General features: G+C 44.8%; 2 protein-coding genes across 11 annotated transcripts in view; one reads left to right on the top strand and one right to left on the bottom strand.

Annotated features, from left to right (window-relative positions):
* Positions 1–241: 241 nt before the first annotated feature.
* Positions 242–19,569, top strand: LOC120447117 (RNA-binding protein fusilli). Of its 6 annotated transcripts, XM_039628543.2 has the most exons (13): positions 936–1,376; positions 4,711–5,008; positions 9,098–9,352; positions 10,827–11,103; positions 11,306–11,395; positions 11,460–11,514; positions 12,376–12,486; positions 12,630–12,900; positions 12,968–13,294; positions 13,388–13,534; positions 13,600–13,846; positions 18,003–18,241; positions 18,444–19,569. In XM_039628543.2, the coding sequence occupies exons 2-13, from the start codon at positions 4,880–4,882 to the stop codon at positions 18,882–18,884; spliced, it is 2,589 nt and encodes an 862-aa protein (XP_039484477.1). In that variant the 5' UTR covers positions 936–1,376; positions 4,711–4,879; the 3' UTR covers positions 18,885–19,569. The 6 variants fall into 6 exon arrangements, with proteins under 6 accessions (XP_039484473.1, XP_039484474.1, XP_039484472.1 ...); XM_039628542.2 differs by having other exon boundaries at positions 12,968–13,534; XM_039628540.2 differs by lacking the exons at positions 18,003–18,241; positions 18,444–19,569 and having other exon boundaries at positions 932–1,376; positions 13,600–16,833.
* LOC120447118 overlaps positions 19,570–20,960 on the bottom strand; it is a 43,788-nt gene continuing 42,397 nt past the window's right edge. For all 5 annotated transcript variants that reach the window (XR_005615916.1, XM_039628548.1, XM_039628546.1 and 2 more), the window contains one exon: positions 19,570–20,136. Coding sequence is in view for 4 of the 5 variants with exons in the window: in XM_039628548.1 (XP_039484482.1) it covers positions 19,857–20,136 (280 nt within the window). In the remaining variant the exon portion in view is untranslated. The remainder of the gene's footprint in view (positions 20,137–20,960) is intronic.

Consider the following 20,960-nt stretch of genomic DNA (forward strand, 5'->3'; position numbering starts at 1 on the left):
ATTCCATGAATTGCATTGCTTACTTTTAAAAAGGAATAGAACTAATATTTGAGTAAGATATTTATATTGCACCTTTGAAACGGGAGTTTACATGCCGATAACGATAAGTGGTTAAGGGTCGTGACACGGGTGCTCCCCAAATAAGCGGCCCACGCACACCAACACCTGCGCGCTCTCGATGCTTTTTCCACTCTCTCTCCCTATTTCTCTCGCGCTCTTATTCGTTTTGACCAAAACGCGTTTACGTTGCTCGGTTGTCAGCCAGTTAGTCGCCGTCGCCTGTTGCCTTTGCTCTGTGTATATTGTCCGCTTCTAAATCAGTGAAACTTACTTCAGAGTTACCTACCAAATAATGGAAAATATCTGGAAATCATGATTCTGGCCAAAAGGTAAGGTATGCAGGTAATAGTCTATTCTACGTGGGCATTCACCGTTCTCCGTTGGTAATTGAGCAAGCGAAGAAGAGGAGGAGAAAGAAGAAGAGCAGAACAAACAGTGTGCAGGTGTATGTGTGTGTGTGTGTGTGTGTTGGAGGACGAGTGTGTTGGTGGAGCAGCACAGGTAACTTCTATGCGAGAGGTAGCAATAGAGAGCGAGAGAGAGGAAAAGCGCGGGTCATGCTCACTGAGCGTAACTGTCTTGCGCAGCGTGGGAAACTAATGGACTAGCTCTTTGCTTTAAGCCAAGGTATATTAGCGGAGTATGTGTAACTCTCTCCCTTGTGCTCTCTGTTGCTCGCTCTCTTTGCGCGTTGCCACTACTGCAAGGCCTATTGGCAAACTCATACCTGGTCATGTTGTTGTTTTTGTTGGTATGTGCGTGATGGAATCTTGTTTGGTCTGCTCTCTCGCTCTCTGTCTACCGCCACAGAGAGAGGTAAGCGCAGCTCGCCTTAATTTACCTTCGTGGTTACCTGCGTTTCGCTGCGGCGATCAGTTGTTTTTTCAACTTGAAGCCAAGCGGATGCGCGACGGGTTAAAAACGTTAACAGATCCGACAAACACATATGTACACTCAAACGTTCGCACGCACACTCATACCAATTCAAAAAACTAGAAAAAGACAACAAGGCAAAGTGGTGGAAGCAACAAGTCAAGAAGAAGAAAATACTTGTTTGCTGGCTTTAAATTAAAATAGTAAACTTTTCAAAAGGCTACAAAAAACAGAAATAGCAGGCGTTTAATCAAATGTAACTGTAACACGTATGGGCTTTTCGTGTATGGGTGTGACGGAGAAAAGAAAGTGCAATAAAAACCAAAAATTGTGAAAAGCCAACAAGTGCAATGTATACAACGTGTTGAACGGAAAAAAACGGAATAAAACAAGAAAACAGTAAAAACAGTTAAGTCGCCGCGCTGAGAGAGAGGGAGAAAAAAGTGAGTAAGAAAGCGAAGAAGCAGAGGAAGGCGAGTAAGAGGAAGCTGTAGATATCATTTACCAACAACCTGTGGCATCCCACAAAGATCAAAAGAGCGAGAGGGAGATAAAGAGCGCAGTAGTGTGCGGACGCGTGAGGGGAAAATATCCGATTGAGAACCACTTGTTGTTGCTGTTAATCAAATAATCTATTAAATATACCAAAATGAATGAGCTACATTAACAAAAACAACAAGAAAACAACAGTAAGGGGATGCGCTAAACAAAGTGAAAACAAATTTACAGTTAGCGCAGCCCAAAGCGAAGATGCAGAGAGAAAGAGAACACAACTTGTTTATGAATACCCTGCATTAGAGAGCACTACAAATTTGGCAAGAAGTAAAGCCTACACTTTAACGAAATTGTTTTAAAGTTACATTCAATTAAAAGGAAATTAAAAAAAAATACTAATATTAGGAACATCAATAGCCGAGTAGTTTTTTTTTTTGAAAATTGTTTTTACTTAGTAATTTAAATCGGCCAAGATAAGATACTACCCTAAACTGATACTCATGCTGCGTAGGGAAAAACAGTATGTTATGAATTTGAAATGCACCTGCTTGAGCGTATTCTATGATCGACTAGTGCTGAATCTGGTTTCTTATTTGCAGAATCACAAAACAGCAGCCATTTCTGAGTTGCACTTGTTGCTTGCGTGAGATCCAGTTAAAAGAGGGAACGAGATAAAAATCCAGATAGAGCGGGAGCCCAAAACATTTTCCTTCGTTTCTTCTCTGCGCTTTTCTACCACTTTTTTTGTTGTGCGAATAACTTTGGCAATTGGCATTTCTCGCCAGCAATTTTGCGCAATCATAGATTTCCTGTTGCTCCAACAACAACTAACGGCACACGCCAGCGACAACAACCAAACATTCATACATACGTAGATATTTGCAAGCGAGGAACAATGCATAAAACAAAAATCGTAAAAAAGAAACTTGCGCAATTCATAATTTAATAAGCCAGTCCGAAATACAACAAACAGTCGACCAACAATGAAAATCTGCTCACTTTCTGGTTACCAATCCGCACAGGTAGCAATTCATTAATTGCAATAGTTGTTGCCGCTGTTTGTGGTAGCTTTTTATTCCACTCTTCTCCAGAATGTCAATTTGTCAGTATCATCAAATATTCGTGCGATTAACATACGTGTGTATACTGTTAACAGCAAGAAGTCTTCGCATTAATATAGAGACATCAGAAAATGTGATGCTTTTAAACCATCAAAAATTCCCTTTGAGCAATAAATCTTTTGTTTATAAAAACTAAACTGTTTATAAACGACTTTGCTCTGACTTAACAAAAAGGATAACTTCTATTGATTTGACATTCTATTTTAAGCTTTATAGCTTAACATTAAAATTACAACTTTATTAAAGTTATGTCAAGTTCAATAGGGGAAGGTTCCACTGTACTGTGATTTCCAGTTGGAGTCTGTGTTTGGGGTTTCTTATTTTTAATGACGGCCGCAACGCTTTCCCATTGTCTATTTGGTCATTCTTTATTTTACTTAATTGGGCGACTCGCTTACCGTTATTTATTCATTAACGAATGGAGTACCTTTTTCATTTTCATTTTCATATCCATTTCCATCTGCCATTGAGTGACCAACGAAAGGGAAACTTATCAATGCGTATCTGCCCTTCTGGCATAACCGTATCTTTCCAAAGTTTCCACTGCAATCAATTAAAAGCGCATAAACCATCTCATAAGACCACAACTCTCGAAAGGTTGATGTAAATCAACAGGCTTTAATGGGCTGTAAGGGCTTAAGGTCTCTGAACAGGAAATAGGGCACTTTAAGGCAATAGTAAACGCAGTTTTTCGGTGTAACTAACCCCGGAGGTCAAAAAAAGTGTCAAAACTAAGAAACTTACGAACCAGTTTCGGTTTTTTGGTTATAAATGCCGAGGTAGTTCTTTTGTGGAGTAAGAAAATCGTGGGAACCTGTATTGATAATGACTTCCTGCTAACGGAAAAAATGAACCAAAGGGCGGTGCAAGATGCAAAAACGTTAAGCGTTAAAAGCCCATAAAAAGCAAACTTCATAAGTTGCACAAGACGCGAGATTAAAACCGCAATCCCTCATTGCCACACGGTCGCTCTTCGAGATGATATAGCCCCTCGAACAAGTCGAGTTTCAAGTCATGTGTAGACTATAAAGGCAGGGCATTATGCTACAGTCCAACTTCTAAAAGCACTACACTCAACTTCATTGTAGAAATGTGAAACTTTGGTATTTTCTCACAAGGTTGCTTGCTAACTCGGAACTCTATAACTCTATCTTAATTTTTGAAACTTTTTATAATACATTTATAGGATAGTAATACAAAATAAACTTTGTACAAACATTATTTGGTATTTTGGCGTTGACACATTAGTGTACAATGTTAAGAGGTTGGACTGTAAGCCAGCTTCCCTTCCGATCTGATCAGATCCGACACGAGGAGCACTTAAAGTGGCTCAATTACGACAGCCTGGCCTTTTTGCACGTATGAATTATTTGAAATTTTAATTACGGCAAAGAGCAGTCTTGACAACTGCAAACAAACGGAGAGCGACTTGCGCCTGCGCGCCCGATTAACCCACGAACGCCATTTTGGTTTGAACTCTGAGGGTCTTGTGTTTTCATTAAGAGTAACACTTTTCACATTAAAAATGCTCATAAAATTGCACTGTAATTTCTCGTACGTTCTCCGACTGCCATTTCGCTTTCAGCCAGGCGGACGGGGCGAAATTAAATTTCAAATCGCCAGCCGGAGGTTAATACTTTAATTTCAATTTGACCCCTTTGACGTCAGCGGTCTTAGAAGCTCCATTCCGAGCCAATTACAAATGCAGCTGAAAAGCGGCAACGCGGCGGGAAAACTGGCAACTGGTCACGTGGGTTAACTGACGGACGGAGCGACAAACGGACGGACAGACGAAGGGATGGACGGACGGACGGACAGACGGAAGGACAGACGGACAATGGATTGCATATGCAAAATGTCGCGGTGTCAAGCGTTTTGCCAAGTTTCGTGCAAATCACCGGACTTTGGCTTTCTTTTCGATTTTTTAGTGCAAGCACACACAGTACACACATAGTAATAGTCTATCTTTATAGTGGTTTTACTTTGGCAAACTTTGACTCTGCCACAAACCGATTCGCTTTGTTTGACATTTCTTGAACGCACTTGTAATTAGTGCTTGCTCAATATGCAGCCCAAAGTCCAAGTGTGCAGTTTTGCAGTTTTTTCCATATGGATTGCGTAATCACCGATTTCTTTCTTTCTTATTTTCTTTCATTTCCAGGCACAACCGCTGGCGGTGCAGCCCTGAAATGCAGATCATCCAAAAGCTAGTCTGAGGCTTCAGTACAAGGAGCATATAATCACTAGCAATAGTTTTAATCAAGGGATCCGGATACAGCGATCCCACTTCTTCAGCCACATCGATCATCACAGGAAGAGATTGACAAAAAATGCAGGTTCCCGAGCACGTTGTTTCACTGTACATTGCGACCTGTGGTCAAAATGGATCAGGCCTGGGATCGGACGAGAAGGAGATCATATTGCTGGTCTTCGTCCTCTTAGAGGTTTCAACTGGACAGGTGAGTTAACTTCCGATTTGAATTAACAACTATCTTTATATAAATTTCCTAGTTTTAATAGAGAAGGAATCTTTATACTAAAGTATTATCAGTAGAAATGCTTAGTTCCAGTTACGATCTATTATTATTCCTGATCATCTATACGGGGAGCTTTCCCCGTCTGGCGCCGCCCACTGACCACCATTTTGTCGAAGCGCTCGACTCTCGTCTACTCTTTAATTAATGAATGCTGTGCGATAAGAGACCCCACTCACACACATAGAGAAATAAGCGCTGCACTTTCAACTGTGTGGAGCGGCGATCGCTTATTATGTTACAGCTCTCGATTTTGATTCGCCAAATGTTTGAGATGGCAAGCGAGGGTAGAAATGAGGGTTTCTATTTTGGAAGTTATTAAGTTGCGAAGGCATAGTGTATATGGTTGCTATATTAAACTTCTTAGACAGTTTGAAGTGATAACATGACATATGATTCAATAACTTTAAATAGATTAGAGTGAACTTGAATGTCTTTTAGACTTTAACCTACATACATCTCTAGCCTCATGTTGAGATTGGCACTCACTAGCCCTGCCACTTGGTAGACTTTCCCAGCCTCACGTGTCGTACTCGGCTTATAAGTGTTTATGTTTTTTCGGGGAGATCCCTGCCAAAAGGGGAAACTGAGAGGCTCAGAGGCCTGCACATTGTATATGGATATTTGCATATTTTGAGTTTGCCAAGCGATTGACACTAATTGTTTGGAAAAAAATCTTTAAACATCCGAGGTGGCTAAGGGCAGGCCAACAACCGAGATTGGCTGTCTCGACTGAAGCCCTCAACGAAGCTGGGCTCTATGGCATTACGAAATTCCCCCCACAAAACTATCGCCTGCCATTAAAATTTATTTGTCAAGCAGCAAAGTCAGTTTTTCCAAGAAAGCACACAGAAGTTTTTTCAAATTTTTAAATTATGTAATGCTCCAGTAGTGCAATCCTTTAAAATAGTTAATGTTTTCGAAAAGAGCTTATTCAATATCTAAAATGGTTTAAGTCACACTTTAAACACATTCTCGTGTTATGTATATCTATCCTGAGCTATCCATAGAGATATTTTATTTTCTGAAAACGTTTTTTTGCGACTCAATCATCTTGGAATAATTTATTCTGCCCATTATCGGTTGCATTGACTCGTTATTCGATTTTCCCATTTTGATGCATTTCGTCTTACGAGTATAATGTCGCTTTCAGTACGCAATTTTATTTGCCCAATGCTTGACAGTCTCGAGTGCACACAAAAACCCACATCGTATCTTATAGTATCGTATAGTAAGGTATAGTAAGGTATAGTAAGGTATAGTATGGAATAGTATGGAATAGTATGGAATAGTATGGTATAGTATCTGGGGGTTACGTAGGCGCTTCGATTCCGGCGGAGGCTGCGTGTTCAGAGGCACCGACTCTGGGGAAGGCATTACTTACTTTACACGTGGATGCATGTATGCACATACAGATGTACATATACGTTGTTTTCGCACCGACTAGAACTGATGAAGGAAATTGCCGGCCATTAGATGGGTCTGTGTGTACCTTCGGGTCGGGGCTCTTGAGGCTATTTGCTGGCACTAATACCGCGGGGTATATTAGAGATATTTGCCTGACATTGTCGCGATTTCATGACGAGCACGCAACATTTTAGTAAGTACAGCTACTCCCAGTCCGTCCTGCCCCCCACATCCACTGCGATGATCTTAAGTGGCATTTAATGGCGACATTGGGACTCCGCAATTACGAACGCTTCTATTTCTGTGCGACATCTTAAATCCAAACCCATCCACCCTAGGCCCTGACCCGCTGTCAGAGCAGCCAGCTTCTGTCTGTGTCGGCTGCCAAAATATTGTGAATTAATTACCAGCGCTTAAACTCTGGCTTCCAGCTAAGTGGCTTTCGCAAAACGTTTTGGGCTCTGGGGCCAATTTTTATGTTAATCGTCGCGGTGTCCCCGTCGCAGATTATTGGTAATATTGTATCGCTTTTCTCTTGCTACCTTTGGCCAGGTCACGGGGTCACCGGCAGACGTTAAAAATTTCTCTAAAATCCTTACCTTTCTCCGCTATTCCTCGTCTAAATTTAGAGCGCTCTAATGAGGAATACCAGTATAGAGCAGACGTTTATATAAATATATTAAACATCTTGTCGCATAACTGAATACGAAATTTAGTCTGCGAAATATATGCTAATATCGGCGTCACAAAATGTTCACGAAAACCGTAAAGTTGCAAAGTTTCGGAAAGCGACACTATAATAGTAATGCCACTATTTGATTATCGAACCCAAAACTATTGAATTTATGTATGAAGTTATCAGAGGTCAGCAGACAAATGCGTCATTCGAAATATATATGTATTCATATAGCAATAAAGGAATCTCTATATACTATATTTATTAAAAATAATAAAAATATGTATCTAAAGCTAAAATTTTGGCCGATCTTCTGTAATATACATAATGAATAACAATAATAGATTAAACTGTCATGATGAGCCCGCGATCCTAATATTCCGCTGACAGCGATTGAAATCGAAATCGCATTTGAAGGCCTGCTGCCATAAAAGTCGACAGCGAACTATAGTTATTAATAATAATTGCCAATATGCTGACCGATTCTGACAGTCATTTGCTTGCCCAATGGAGAACCAGCAGTGGGTCTTCTTTTTTGGACAGCTGAAGGGAAGAACGACCAAACTGTCAAATCGGATCGTTTTGATTATGGCGTTTGTTCGAGCAACGTGATAAGAGAATTTAGTGAGGCAGACTTTCCAAAACGGAAACATCGTTTTCCGACTCAGGTGCTCCATTTTCATGTCAGTTTGATTTGAAATCGAATTTCACTGTTATAGATTTCTAGATGGGGAGCAATTTCCTTGATTTAATATAGAAACACTCGCATCGCACAGTCGCTGGCTTACATATACAGATGAAGTAATTGGCATGTTAATTACGGGCTAGTTATGACTCGTATGGCAACAATTAAAGTTAATTAACATTCGAAAACAAACTGCAAAAAAGCCGTCTAAATGGAGTGCCGAGGGGGGTAAGAGGGGCGAAAGGGGAAAGGCGGGTCTGCTCTTAATCTCTTGAACCAATTAGAACTCTTAGTTGGCTGAACTTTAATTAATCGGCGTTTCTATCCAGCTAATATCAGTGGGTTAATGGATATACTGAAATAAATGTGTATACCCTCTCATCGGATATATTGAGATCCCCATGCTGGCATAATTAGGGGTGCTCTTAACCCCCACTCTCTTGTCCGTTGAATATAACATGACCACAACTCATGCATTTTTCATTTCCTCTCAGCCGTACATATCCCTCGCTCTTTTCCCTTAAAACCTCCAATTCCAATTCCAGTATTGTTCTCACATTCAAAGCCTATGTAAATGGTTTTCGGACGCCAACTGAAATCGGAAAACAAAGAAAATCGCCATGTTTTATTTTTTAGTTTTCTTCCTAAGGCCTACTAGATTTGCATAGCGCCCAACTACCTGCAGAGAACCCCGATTTGGAATCGGATCGTAACTTCTTTGCATATCCGCTGACGCAAGCACCATTCTTTGTTCCCTTGGAATTGAAATTGGGATTTGGGATTGCGGTTTCTGGGTTCCGAAAGATTGGAGGTTTCCGGAAAGACTTCTAGGAAGTTATTTCCCACAAAGAACCAGAAACCAGAAGCATTTGCGGTCTGAGTTGCAGGTGTACTCCACTATCGGATGATAGTGATAGGAAAAGTGGACTCGGTCAAGAGCGGTTCCTGTGCCAGGTGATAAGGCTGGGAACAGTCAGGATTACTGTGTTTATGAATCTTTTTGTTATCTTTATACCTATGGTTGTTTTTAAAGGTTCATTCTAAGCAAGGCAGAAGCTTGGTATATCCCTAATAGAATATATGTTATATAAGCAATCTCAATAAGCCGCTTAAGTACTCTTTGAAAGGGTATTTCTATCTCATAGCCCTGACTACACCTTGTATTGCCCCTATCATTATTACCGACACTTATCATTGCCAAGGTAAACTAATGACTACATCTCCCTATCCATATTCACATTTTCAGATCGTGGGCACCAAACAAATACTCGTGCGGCCGGATGGCTATTTCATCAAAGATCGCACCATCTCGAGCTCCTCGGACAACTCGAGTGTCACCAACAACACGGCCAGCTCCCCGCCCCTGGCGATCGGGGATGCCAGCAATGGCACTGGCAGCACCACTGGCAACGGAAGCAGTCTGGAAAATGGATCCGAACTGATTCTACCCATTGCTGAGGCCCAGGCGGCTGGCAAACCCTTGAGCGAGGCCATCGAAGAGGTGCGTATAATCCAATCTGATCCATGCGGTAATCAGAGCACGTTGTTCGGCTTGTTTTGGGTCGTTTCGAATCCAACTGGTTATCAGATGATTACGATAAGATTACCCTGCACTATGCCACCAGCAAATGCACATGTTTTGAGTGCTTTTCCGGATGGTTCTATTTATGGAACGCTCTCTTTTTTGAGAGAGACAGAGAGTGAGGCGTTCGTGGTCCTTGCCCCGAGTTTTATGACCCCTGTTGCGTGGACCCTTATCAATGGGCATCGAGTTACCCGGGTTGGTATATGCAAGCAAATACACTGTGGAAATTTGTGTGCAATTTAAAGTATTGCAGTGGGATAAAGTCATATTAGTGTAGAGTCACAATATTTAAGTACTGCGAATTCCAGTGTAAAGATTCCATTATCTAATGGTATATTTTTACCAAGCATCATTTTATAAAGTGTTCAAGCAACGAATCAACCAACACGCTTATCTACCAAAGATCTAATTCTGAACCTAAGGGAGTCATGGTGATTGGTCGAATTTCTCGCGCAGTCACGACGGGTTGCATTATCCTCTGAAGAACTTTGCCCCACCACAGATTCCACACCCATGGGCAACGTGCAATCCCCCACCCCTTGGGCGCTTATCTGACCCACTGATAACACAAACACTCCAGGCAAGCCCCCGGTTCCACATTTCGCTCCACTCGGTGCTCCATAAGAGCTGGAGACCGCCGCTCTGCAAACAAATGCGACACACATTATTGGCTGCTGATACAGATAAAAGATCTCGATATGAATGGGGGTTGGTTATGTTGGAGATTCTTTATCGTTGATGAGTTATGAATGCTTGGATAAATGCTTTTGTTAATACTTAACATGTACTTAGAAAAGCGCAGATCTAATAAGTCCATATAATCTTCACTGTGCGATGTTCCATTGGTCAAGGCAATTACTTAGCGTGGATCTTAGCTTAAAAGTGCATCTGGAAACCTTTGTTCCCGGGCGAGAATGGCGGGTGACGCACTGGGAAACCGGCACAAGTCTGGCATGCTAATTGGCCAAGTCAATAGGGCCAATAAAGCCATTGCCCGGAGATAAAGCTGCAATCGAACGAACGACGCAAGGTGGCTTGAGATTAGTGATGTCATCTGGATTACACTCCTTGCTCTGCCACAGTTTTGAGCTGGTAATGCGACATTAAGCCGCGTGTTATATTTACTCACCATGACACGGCTGAAAACTGTTCACTTAATTGGCCATAATTGCCGGCCAGCAAACGGGTTTAAGCCATTGGCATTGGGGCGAATCTGGGGAATGTGGCACTATCAGTGACCCAAAGTAACTACTTTTCCTCCACAGGCCAGCGGAATGTTTGGGGTATTTTTCCCAATGCTATCATTAACCTTTAACCCAATCCCTTTTTCCCAACGTGCTAATTGCAAATAGTAACTAATGTGTGTCTCCCGTGTGTCTCTGCCCTCCAGTTCGATGCCTATCTGCGATCTCTGTCGCTCCACGATACGGAGATCAAGCTGGTCACCGATGGCCAGCTGCCCCTGAGGCAGTGCCTCCATCGGGAGGCCAGTGCCAAGGATGTGAAGCTGCCGGCGTACTACAACCGCTTCAGCGATCTGCGCAAGGAGTTCCTGCGCTACAAGTCCGGCGACCTTGCCCGCGCCCTCGTTCCCGTCAAGGATGTGAAGAAGATGCTCCAGGCGCCAACGCTGCCCATGCCACAGTCCATTGCCGAGATCCTGGGAGGTAAGTTGAGTTTGCTTTTAAATACCTTGATTAGAAAAAACAATTCATTAAATGCAAATATCTTTGGCTTTAATAATTATTATTAAATGCATATTGAGCTAATATGTGTTAATTAACCTGTGCTCGTAAAACGATTACTATTCGCCTGGTTTGATGAACTGAACATGGTTTTAATCAGTGTTGATTACTTTCCCCGCAACAGAACTCAATATTTCATCCGTGGAGGACAACGACTTCTACATTCGTGAATCCCGCGACATGGTCACTGTGATTCAGACGCTCCTCCAGGCAGGTAAGCTATACAAAACTGCGACTTTTTTCTCCGAATTTTTAACTACCTGGAGCTTTTTTCACAGGTCACAAATTTGCTGCAAACGAATTGGTCACCCTGGTACTGGAACCTGGAATTTGGTGAGTGCGGAGACTTCAGTTTGTGTTTTGGGTCCGTCTGAACTGGTTCACCGAAACCCAACTCGACTCAAGCCCCTCTCAGCTGATCCAAGCACTATTTCGAGTGGGAGAAACTCACTCAAAGAACTCAAAAACGATCGCCAAGCCCACTAAGAAATCAGCCCCAACAAATCCGAGCTGGGAGCGTCTCACTCGTCAGTCTTCGTTTGGATTGGAAGGCGATAAGAGCTCGATCGTAGAGCCGCATAGCCACAGTCATAGTCTTTTCACGGGATCGGCTCACAACCGATGGGATCGTTGGGTATCGGGTGGCATCGTAACGGATCAGAGGCAACTTGAATGCACTGCTCTTGTTATCGCCAGATCGCCTGGAAATTTTCAACTACCTACAGCTCCTAGAGGTTTGGGTTCTGTTTCGGGTCTGTTCGCGCCAATCACTATAAAAGTTTCAATTAGCGAGCGACGGAGGTAAAGAGGTAACCCCCTATCCACGGAATGGCAATTTTCTGAAACTCCTTGTTGTGCCCGCTTGCCAACTCAGATTATTCATGTTTTTATTTGTTCGCGCAGCGCTCGTTGAGTTTTATTTTCTTTTTTTTTGTATTTTTGCTGGCCCATTTATGCATGACATTCTGTTTTATTTGTGCGAGTGTGTGTTTGCGGGAGAGTCAGCAGAAATGTTTATGCGACTTGGTTGTCGTCAAGAACTTTGGTTGCACATCGGAACGTGACTGCGACGCCTTTTTCTCCTTGCCCAAGAAGAGGGGCCCAACACGTGTTGCATAACCCGCTTTCGGTATCCCGATAGGAAAGTTTTCCACCGTCACCATACTCATCAGCCTTTCCCATCTTTCCCCCCAGCTCCATTGACGACGAAGTCGACGGCAACTGCATTGTGAGGGCCAGAGGATTACCCTGGCAGAGCAGCGACCAGGACATCGCCAAGTTCTTTCGCGGCCTCAACGTAGCCAAGTGAGTAATATGTGGAGTAATATTTGGAGTAGCTCGGGCCAACCCATTGATAAGACAGTTCAGGGGTCGGCCGTGTCGAGATTACAAGCGACCCACTTTATCATCTACCCACCCGCTAACCGCTCCCCTTCTTCGAATTCCAGGGGCGGCGTGGCCCTCTGTCTTTCTCCGCTGGGTCGTCGTAACGGCGAGGCTTTGATCCGCTTTGTGTGCCAGGAGCATCGCGACATGGCGCTCAAGCGGCACAAGCATCACATCGGCAGCCGCTACATCGAGGTGTATCGGGCATCGGGAGAGGATTTCCTGGCCATTGCCGGCGGAGCCTCCAATGAGGCGCAGGCCTTCCTATCGAAGGGCGCCCAGGTGATCATTCGGATGCGAGGATTGCCCTACGACGCCACCGCCAAGCAAGTGGTAAGTTCAAAAGCAGATGGAACATTATCCGGATTATATATACTAATGAACTAATTTTCCCTTTCAGCTGGACTTCTTCACTGCTGGGGATACGCCGCCCTGTCATGTTCTCGACGGGAACGAGGGCGTGCTGTTCGTTAAGAAGCCGGATGGACGGGCCACAGGTGATGCCTTCGTGCTATTCGCACACGAGTCGGACGCGTCCAAGGCGCTGTGCCGGCACCGTGAGTCCATTGGGCAGCGGTACATTGAGCTATTCCGTTCCACGACTGCCGAGGTGCAGCAGGTGCTCAACCGGTCGATGGATCCCAAGAACTATGAGTCCGGTGGCGGGCACAGCCAGCCGCCGTTGATAGCCCAACTGCCCACGATGCAGCTGCCGCTGCTGCCGCAGGTGGGTGCCCACAGCCTCAGCCACAGCCTCGGAGCCAGCCCCGCTAACCTGTGCCCCCCCGTGCCACCTCCCGCTCTCCCTCTCCCCACACAGCACCTCATCACCTCGGGCACCACCAAGAACTGCATCCGACTGCGCGGACTGCCCTACGAGGCGATGGTCGAGCACATCCTGCATTTCCTCGACGACTTTGCAAAGCACATCATTTACCAAGGTGTCCATATGGTCATCAATGCGCAGGTTAGTTTGCTAATATGCACTTCGTATATTCAATATTAAACATTCATTGTTTCAAATTATTTTAGGGCCAACCAAGCGGTGAGGCCTTCATCCAGATGGACTTGGAGGAGTCAGCTCGCCTGTGTGCTCAGCGCAGGCACCACCATTATATGATGTTCGGCAAGAAGTATCGCTACATCGAGGTGTTCCAGTGTTCCGGCGACGACATGAACATGGTCCTCAACGGAGGGCTGGCCTCTCCGGTGGCTCAACCGCCGCCGCCTCATCTTGGCCACGCTCACAAGCAGCAATCACTGCTGGCCGCCACTACGGGTATGTTCAGTTCGGCGGGTCAGTCGCCGACGACCGTAGCCGCCGGTACCGCTCAGTCGCCGCTCGGCGGCACTCATACACACACTCACCCGCACTCACATGCGCATGCGCACGCCCCGGGCCACGCCCATGCGGCAGCCGCCGCCGCCGCCCACCACGGATTGTCCGCCTCATCGGCTATGCTGCCGGGTCTTTCGGCTGCCGCTTCCGCATCCGGTCTGGCCTCCTTCATGTCGGCCGGTCAGCAGTCGGCAGCCGCAGCTGCTCATTCCGCTGCCTCGCTGCAAAATGCCGCCGTGGCCTTGGCTCCTCAGGGTTACGCCCTCAATCCTTTCTCGCTGCCGCCGCCAGGATCTGCGGCTGCTGCAGCAGCTTCCACTCCCGCCCTGCTGGCCCAACAGCAGGCTCAGTTCATAGCCCAGCAAAGCTTGTTGGTGCGACAGCAGGCTGCAGCTGCTGCCTTGGCCGCTGAACAGCAGCAGCAACAGCAACAGCAGCAACAACTCTATGCCAGTGCAATGCTGCAACAGCATCCGCTGTACTTGCAACAGCAGCAGCAACAGCAACTGTACGCCAGTGCCATGTTGCAACAGAGTCAGCCCCAGTTTGTGCTCATGCAGAGGCCTTCAGGCGGCTACTTGCCGCCCTTTCCGCTCAGCTATATGTCCGCTGCGGGGGCGGCATCGGGCGTTGGAGTGGCGCCAGGAGCAGCAGTTGCCGGAGCGGCAGCAGCAGCATCGCCTTCCGCCAGCAACTCTGCGCTGGGTCAATCGATGAAGCGCTCGTACGAGAACGCCTTTCACCAGGAGGCAGCGGGAGCGGCAGCGGCGGCCAGTGCTGCCAAACGGGCCTTAACCCGCCAGCCCAGCAGTGTTTACTCGTACTATAATTCGGGGATCTAGAGCCAAGATCTAGCCCCAACACAAATGAAACATTTGGCCCTTAAATAAGAGCTCCAACTCCAGCACTTCGGGCACATTCCGCGAGTGGGTGGGGCGTTCATATAATACGTACATTAAGGCGCACACATAACCATATCATGTATCATCATGGCCACACTCACACACAACGCATACCAGACATTCTCTAGAGCTTAATAATTACCAATTTGGAATGTAGACTTAAGTACTTTTCTTGTATGGAGTACTCGTAGTAGCCTAAGCATACTTGTCTATGGTCTAAGCGAATCATACTTACTATAATTAATATACAACGAGACACACACGCGGGCACTCACACACACACAAACGCACACACACCTGAAAGCACTGCTCACCCATACACGCATAAGTACACCAGCTAACAGAGGGCATTTCAAAAAGGATAAAAGTGTCCTGATCACTGAACACTAGTGTTTTACTAAGCATTCCATGCCAATGGACTTTTATATTTCTATTTCGATATATGCTTGGTGTGTGTGTGCGTGCACGCGTGTTAGGGACAGGAGAATCTATATATATGTATATATATATATATATATCTTGAGAATATATATGCTCGACTGTCCCACGATTCGAAGGCAATCAACAGAGGCTAACGTGGTTCAATGGGGCACGGAGTTCTTATGGGTGGCTTGGTGGCCCCCAAGCCCATTTAGTGCAATCTAATTTTAGTGTTTACCCTATGTAATCCTGTTTATAATATAGCCACTCGGCGCCCTCCATCAGTTCCCCTCCCTCCCTGAACCACGTCAGGTGTTGGCTCAAGCGCAAATTGAAACTGAATTCGAAACACGAAATCGAAATCGAAACCGAAACCCGGAATTGTTTACGGGCTAACACGAGTTAAGCGAATATCACGAAACCCTGTTTTGTTAGACAAACGATTTGGAATAGCCCATCGATGGGTGGAGTTGTGTGCCTATCGACTTATACCTACATATACCTACATTTATACACGCTAGCATTAAGTTTGTGCGATTTGTGAAATGGGATTGCATTTTAATTCTACCGGGGCGATCTTTTCCCGTGTCTCTCCATGGCCGCTAACAATCAATTATTAATAATCTCATCTGACTCGTCTGACTTGCAATATCGTACACCCTATAAATACATAGTGCCTAGATCTATGGTGTAGCTCTTAAGTGTGCGTAACTGGTGTTAGTCGCAAATGGGATAGTACTCTCTACTATATCACTCTCTACCCCTTGATATCAATACCTCTCACTGTTTGTGTGTTCTTTGTCATCACTAATTTAGTCGGGATCAGCTAGATCTATAGTCTAAAGCTTGTTGTAAGTTGGGGCGCTTTAGTGTCTATATACTATATATAGTGTGTCTAGTCTACATAATCGGATAACTGATAACTGGTTACTGGTGACTCGGGCTTACAATTCTGCAAAGAGCTCGTTAGCTTTAAGCCTGTCTTAACTCTTAAGAAGTAAATATTTCGGAACGATATGATAATAAGAAGTCAACAAAATTAAAATAAACAATTCGGCGTAGCTTACTAGGAATTTAGAACTCTGCAATATAAGATAAGAAACATCCTTTGAGTTAAGATTGGAATTCAGTTAATGAGCATTTTGTAGAATTCTTACACAAATAGGAGCTTTTGTCAGCGTCTTCCGGAACGAAATCCCCGACCTACCCAATCTCCCAAAAACAAAAATCCACACATCCAACACTCTCTTCTCCTGCTGCGTCTAACACTAAGTTTCGCTCGGCTTGGGAAGATCGAGCTTAGCGAGGGAAAGGCATGGGAAAGATAGTCTGCGCCTAGCCTAATCCTTAGCCTAATTTAACCATTAGTTTTACGTAGAATGGCAATCAAGTGGCTTCCGAGCGGGTTAAACTGGCCACTTTAAAGAAAGCAACACATAATCAATTATGTGGTAATATCTACTTAACTAGTTTGTACGCACAGCAGTTTTAATGTTTTTTGGAAATTTTACGATTTTTGATATTCCATTCTTTTTTACCACTAGATGTTAGTGAACAATCTTTGATTAATTTTTTACATCAATAAAATACAACATACCGCCTAAACTAAGCCCGCTCTCTCTCTCTCTCTCTCTCTATCTCTATCTTACACTGTCACCATTCCTTTCGCTCTTTTGTGTGTTGCCCGATGAGTAGAGGATCACTCCTAGACCTACTAATAGCAATACGAGATCATAATGGGTTTAATACCTTACTAACACTGATGACCCCCAAAAACCGAGAAGAGAACACCTCCTGCCAAGATCCCTATCCCTATTCCTTATCCCCACACCTTTCCCCATTCACACCTCTACATATATGTACATGTAACTGGGATACCGGGCTTGGGCTAAGCTTTACACTCGATCGCGATTTCAGCGCCTCGTCCAAGGGCAAAAAACGCTGGGAGTGGATATCCGGAATCGGCATTTGGAGTTTGTTTGGTTTTTGTTTCCGTCACTGTTTTAGCCACATAAATACTATCGTAACTCTAAGTGGAATGTCCATCGTACATCGTACTAGTCATAGTCGCATCCTGTATGTAACTCGACGCAGTTTGTACCTTCGGGCGCATACTATATAATCAATTACGGCCTGCGAGGGCCTGGTGCTTGGATTAAACAAAAACAAACAATCGAACGAAACATCAAAATGAAAAAAACAAAAAAACAAAAAAAAAAAAGAAAACAGAAAACAGAAAACAAATTAAAACTTTCCAAAAACAATCGGCCAAACATGTTCAAAATTTGTACTCGTACTTGTGCGCAACTGTTTCATGGTCTCTGGGTGAGGTGGTAAGATACTCGTTCCAAAATACCAACTATATATGTCTCTCCTACCATTTGCAATGTCTAAACGGTGAGTGATTTGAATACAATTTTGCCCCTACTAATCGACTAACTAACTGGCCAATTAATTACGGAGATAAGATCACTAATTAACCTAGTAACAACTAAAACGTGAGGTTCAACCACAAATCAAGAAAGTGAGTGGCTAAATTATCCGCATAAGTAAAGCTGCAACAGCTGACAACCCTGTAAACCCACGCATATATACCTGTATATCTTGTATATGTCTGCTGACCCTTGTCCTTTCCCCTTTCAACAAGCAAATGCCATACTCACAACACTTATTACCCCCTAGTTCCCATTGCGAAACCCGACCCCTTCTGTTTAGGAACCCCTACTGTGGATGACACTTCAGCGGAATAATACTTTTTATTTGTTTTCAAATAGGTGCCACCGTGCTGGGCGCCCACTTTGGCGGCCCCTTTCCGGCCTACGGAGCGGCCCCGCCTCCGCCGCCGCCACACACGCCCCTGCTGGCCACGCCACGTTCGCACCACCATCCGCACCACCACCCGGCGTCCGCCTTCTACCCGCCGCCGCTCGTCTACTGGCCCTACCCGAGTCCGCCCGTCTCGCCCACCACCTACTACAGCCAGCCGGGGGCGCACTCGCCCTCGCAGCCCCTGGTAAGAGCCACACGCCCCAATAGTAACACTCCCCTTGATAAGCTGCAATATTTTGTTGCTTAGATATAGAATCAAATAGAACATTACCTTACAAAAAACCCAAAACTTCCGCCTAAGCGACCTTTGATCACCTACAGCATTGTGGCTTAAAGCATAGTGATGATCTCTAAAACTAATATTAACTTCTTTCTGTATGTTGCAGTATCCGCTGGACTTCTTTCCACCTTCGCCTCTTTCGCCGCCCAACGTGTCCATTTCGAACACAAGTACTGGCCTGATACTCACGCCCACCAAAGCGGCCGTCTCCTTTGTGCCGCCCAAGCAGTTCTCGCCCACTACGACTGGAAGCGCCAGTCCCAACTCCAGTTGCGTCAAGTTAACCGGTCAGGCGATGCCGGCGCATCTGCCAACGATCGCTGTGAATGGAAGGACGGAGGGTGTGGCATCCGCCACAGGAGCAAAGGACACTCAGTCGACGCCTCAAGAGACCTCTGCATCACAAACGCTGCTCAGCATAGACACTAACCATGCCACGCCCACGGCCGCCGCTGCGCCCCCGCTGAAGACGGGTAGTCAGGGGGCGGCGGTGGCAGCTGCCACGTCCCTTGTGAGCAACTCCTGCGTGGAGCTTTACATCTCGTAGAGAAGCGAACGTAAAGTCGAGCTTTATTTTCTTGCCAATCGAAGAAACCTATCTGTTAGTCTAGTTTAGAACCACCCGACACCACTCTAGCCGAGTCTCGCACCTGCGTGGTGAGTTTCGAAGGCGGCGAAACAAAACTCAAAGTTACAAATTTGAAAACGGCACGAGCAACAACAACAATGGAATCTCGCCGCCGCCTCATGAATTTCTATATCAGATAATCCGCTAGTGCTAAGTAGTTAGGCTGCCCTGCCCCCAGTGCAACTCTTTCGATGTTCTATTTATTCTGCTGCTGCATTGCATTCTATCCAAATATACAAATATACAATTGGCTAATGTGTGCCAATTAGCAAAGAATCGAAGCAAATACGACAAATTTATCCCTAGTCAATAGTAAAATTATTTATACAATTATCTATTTGTAAACGCATGTTAATGTTATCGAAGCCGTTAATCAGTCAGCGATTATCCATGTTTTTATCCCTAGGCTACACCATCCAAATGTTGTTATTATCCTTGTGCACTCATAGAAAACTACAACAAAAGACATAAAAACACAAAAAAAAACATCAGAAAACAAACGTCCCTTTGCAATCTGTTTTGTTTGTTAGCCCATTCGCAATGAAAAGATATTATCGTTTGTTTAAATTAAATATATACAAATAAATTTTATTTGAAATGCATAGTCGTGATGTAGTACATGGTATATAGATTAACAGCGTTTGGGGTTAGCGGCTTAACATTAATTCCGGAACAGGATGCAATTACGAATCAATTAATGCCACTATCGATGGACGGCAGGTGCAAGAAGGCATCATAAATAATTCTCGAACGGACACTGATAAATCGTTGACAAATGGCGTTACAAACGGACGAAAGTCCCACCGACCCGTTTAAAGGACACGGTCGTTGTGAACCATCATCCGGTCGCACCGTACCATTACCATGGTGTCGTATCACATTTAAAATAGATTAAAAATCGTCGCAGGTGAACGGGTTAGTTCTATTCTGCAGCATCATTTGCTGCAGCTGCCAGCCGCATCCTGCCACTTCCTCTGACTGCGGCTCCTCGTTCCTCCTCGTCCTCTGTCCAGCATCCCTCTGCATCTGCTCACATGATAATTTATCAAGCGCTGGCGCCGCTGCAGTGGACACCACTTCCTCCTGCCGGTTGCCGGTTGCCACTTCCTGCGGAGCGGCCAGCGGGCCTATCAAAAGGACATTAGGCGTGCCGCTTCGTTGACAAGTTGGCCTGCGATGTGCGAGAAGTAAATGAAAAAGCTTCGGTTAATGCGCCAAGGCCAATGGTGAAATATGAGGCCAGCGGTTGCAGAAGTAATACTTATTTTCCCCAACTCCTATTTTACGGTTCTTTATGGCCGCACACTTGACTAAGCAGCGCCGCTGCCCTGCACTTCCTCTAATGGCTCGGAAATGGCCGTATAAATCTCATTTGTAATCGCAAAGCCGAAAAAACTATCGCCAGACAACGCCTAAAGTAGGCAGCCCATATAATGGAGAACCAAACTTGGCCGCGCAATAGTTGCAAAACTTTGCGGCACTGACACTCGAAACTAAGTCAATAAAAAATATAACCCAAATGCCAGTCGGCGGTGCAGCGGGAATGCAATAACAAGGATCCCCAATTGGCGTCGGCATATTTTCGACGACTTAGCGACTGTCGTCGCCACTGCCAGAGTGCCGGAGTGCCTGAGTGGCGAAAAACCCGCTTCCGTTTTGGTATTAAGCCATCGAAACTTTTATTGATTTAGGGGCTTTCGTTGCGTTTCAGCGAGCATTTTAGTTGACAGGTCTGCTGGAGACAACAACGAGCCAAAAAAATTACTTTGCATAGCCCAAAATTTAAGTGGAAAGTGGAGGGAAACTGTGTCCTTAAATTGAGGAATTGTGGAGATATGGAATTTATGAGCTTGCAACATTTAACTAGGTATAAATACAAATTATAATTCGAAGCTAGCAAGATAAAGTAAGCAAATAGCTCTTTAAAAAATAATTCTTTTATAATAATCTCTTTTTTTTTAACAGATTCCTTTTCTTTCCTTTCTTTCGAGTGTA

The sequence above is a fragment of the Drosophila santomea genome, chromosome 2R, assembly GCF_016746245.2.
Source record: "Drosophila santomea strain STO CAGO 1482 chromosome 2R, Prin_Dsan_1.1, whole genome shotgun sequence".
NCBI classification, from domain to species: Eukaryota; Metazoa; Arthropoda; class Insecta; order Diptera; family Drosophilidae; genus Drosophila; species Drosophila santomea.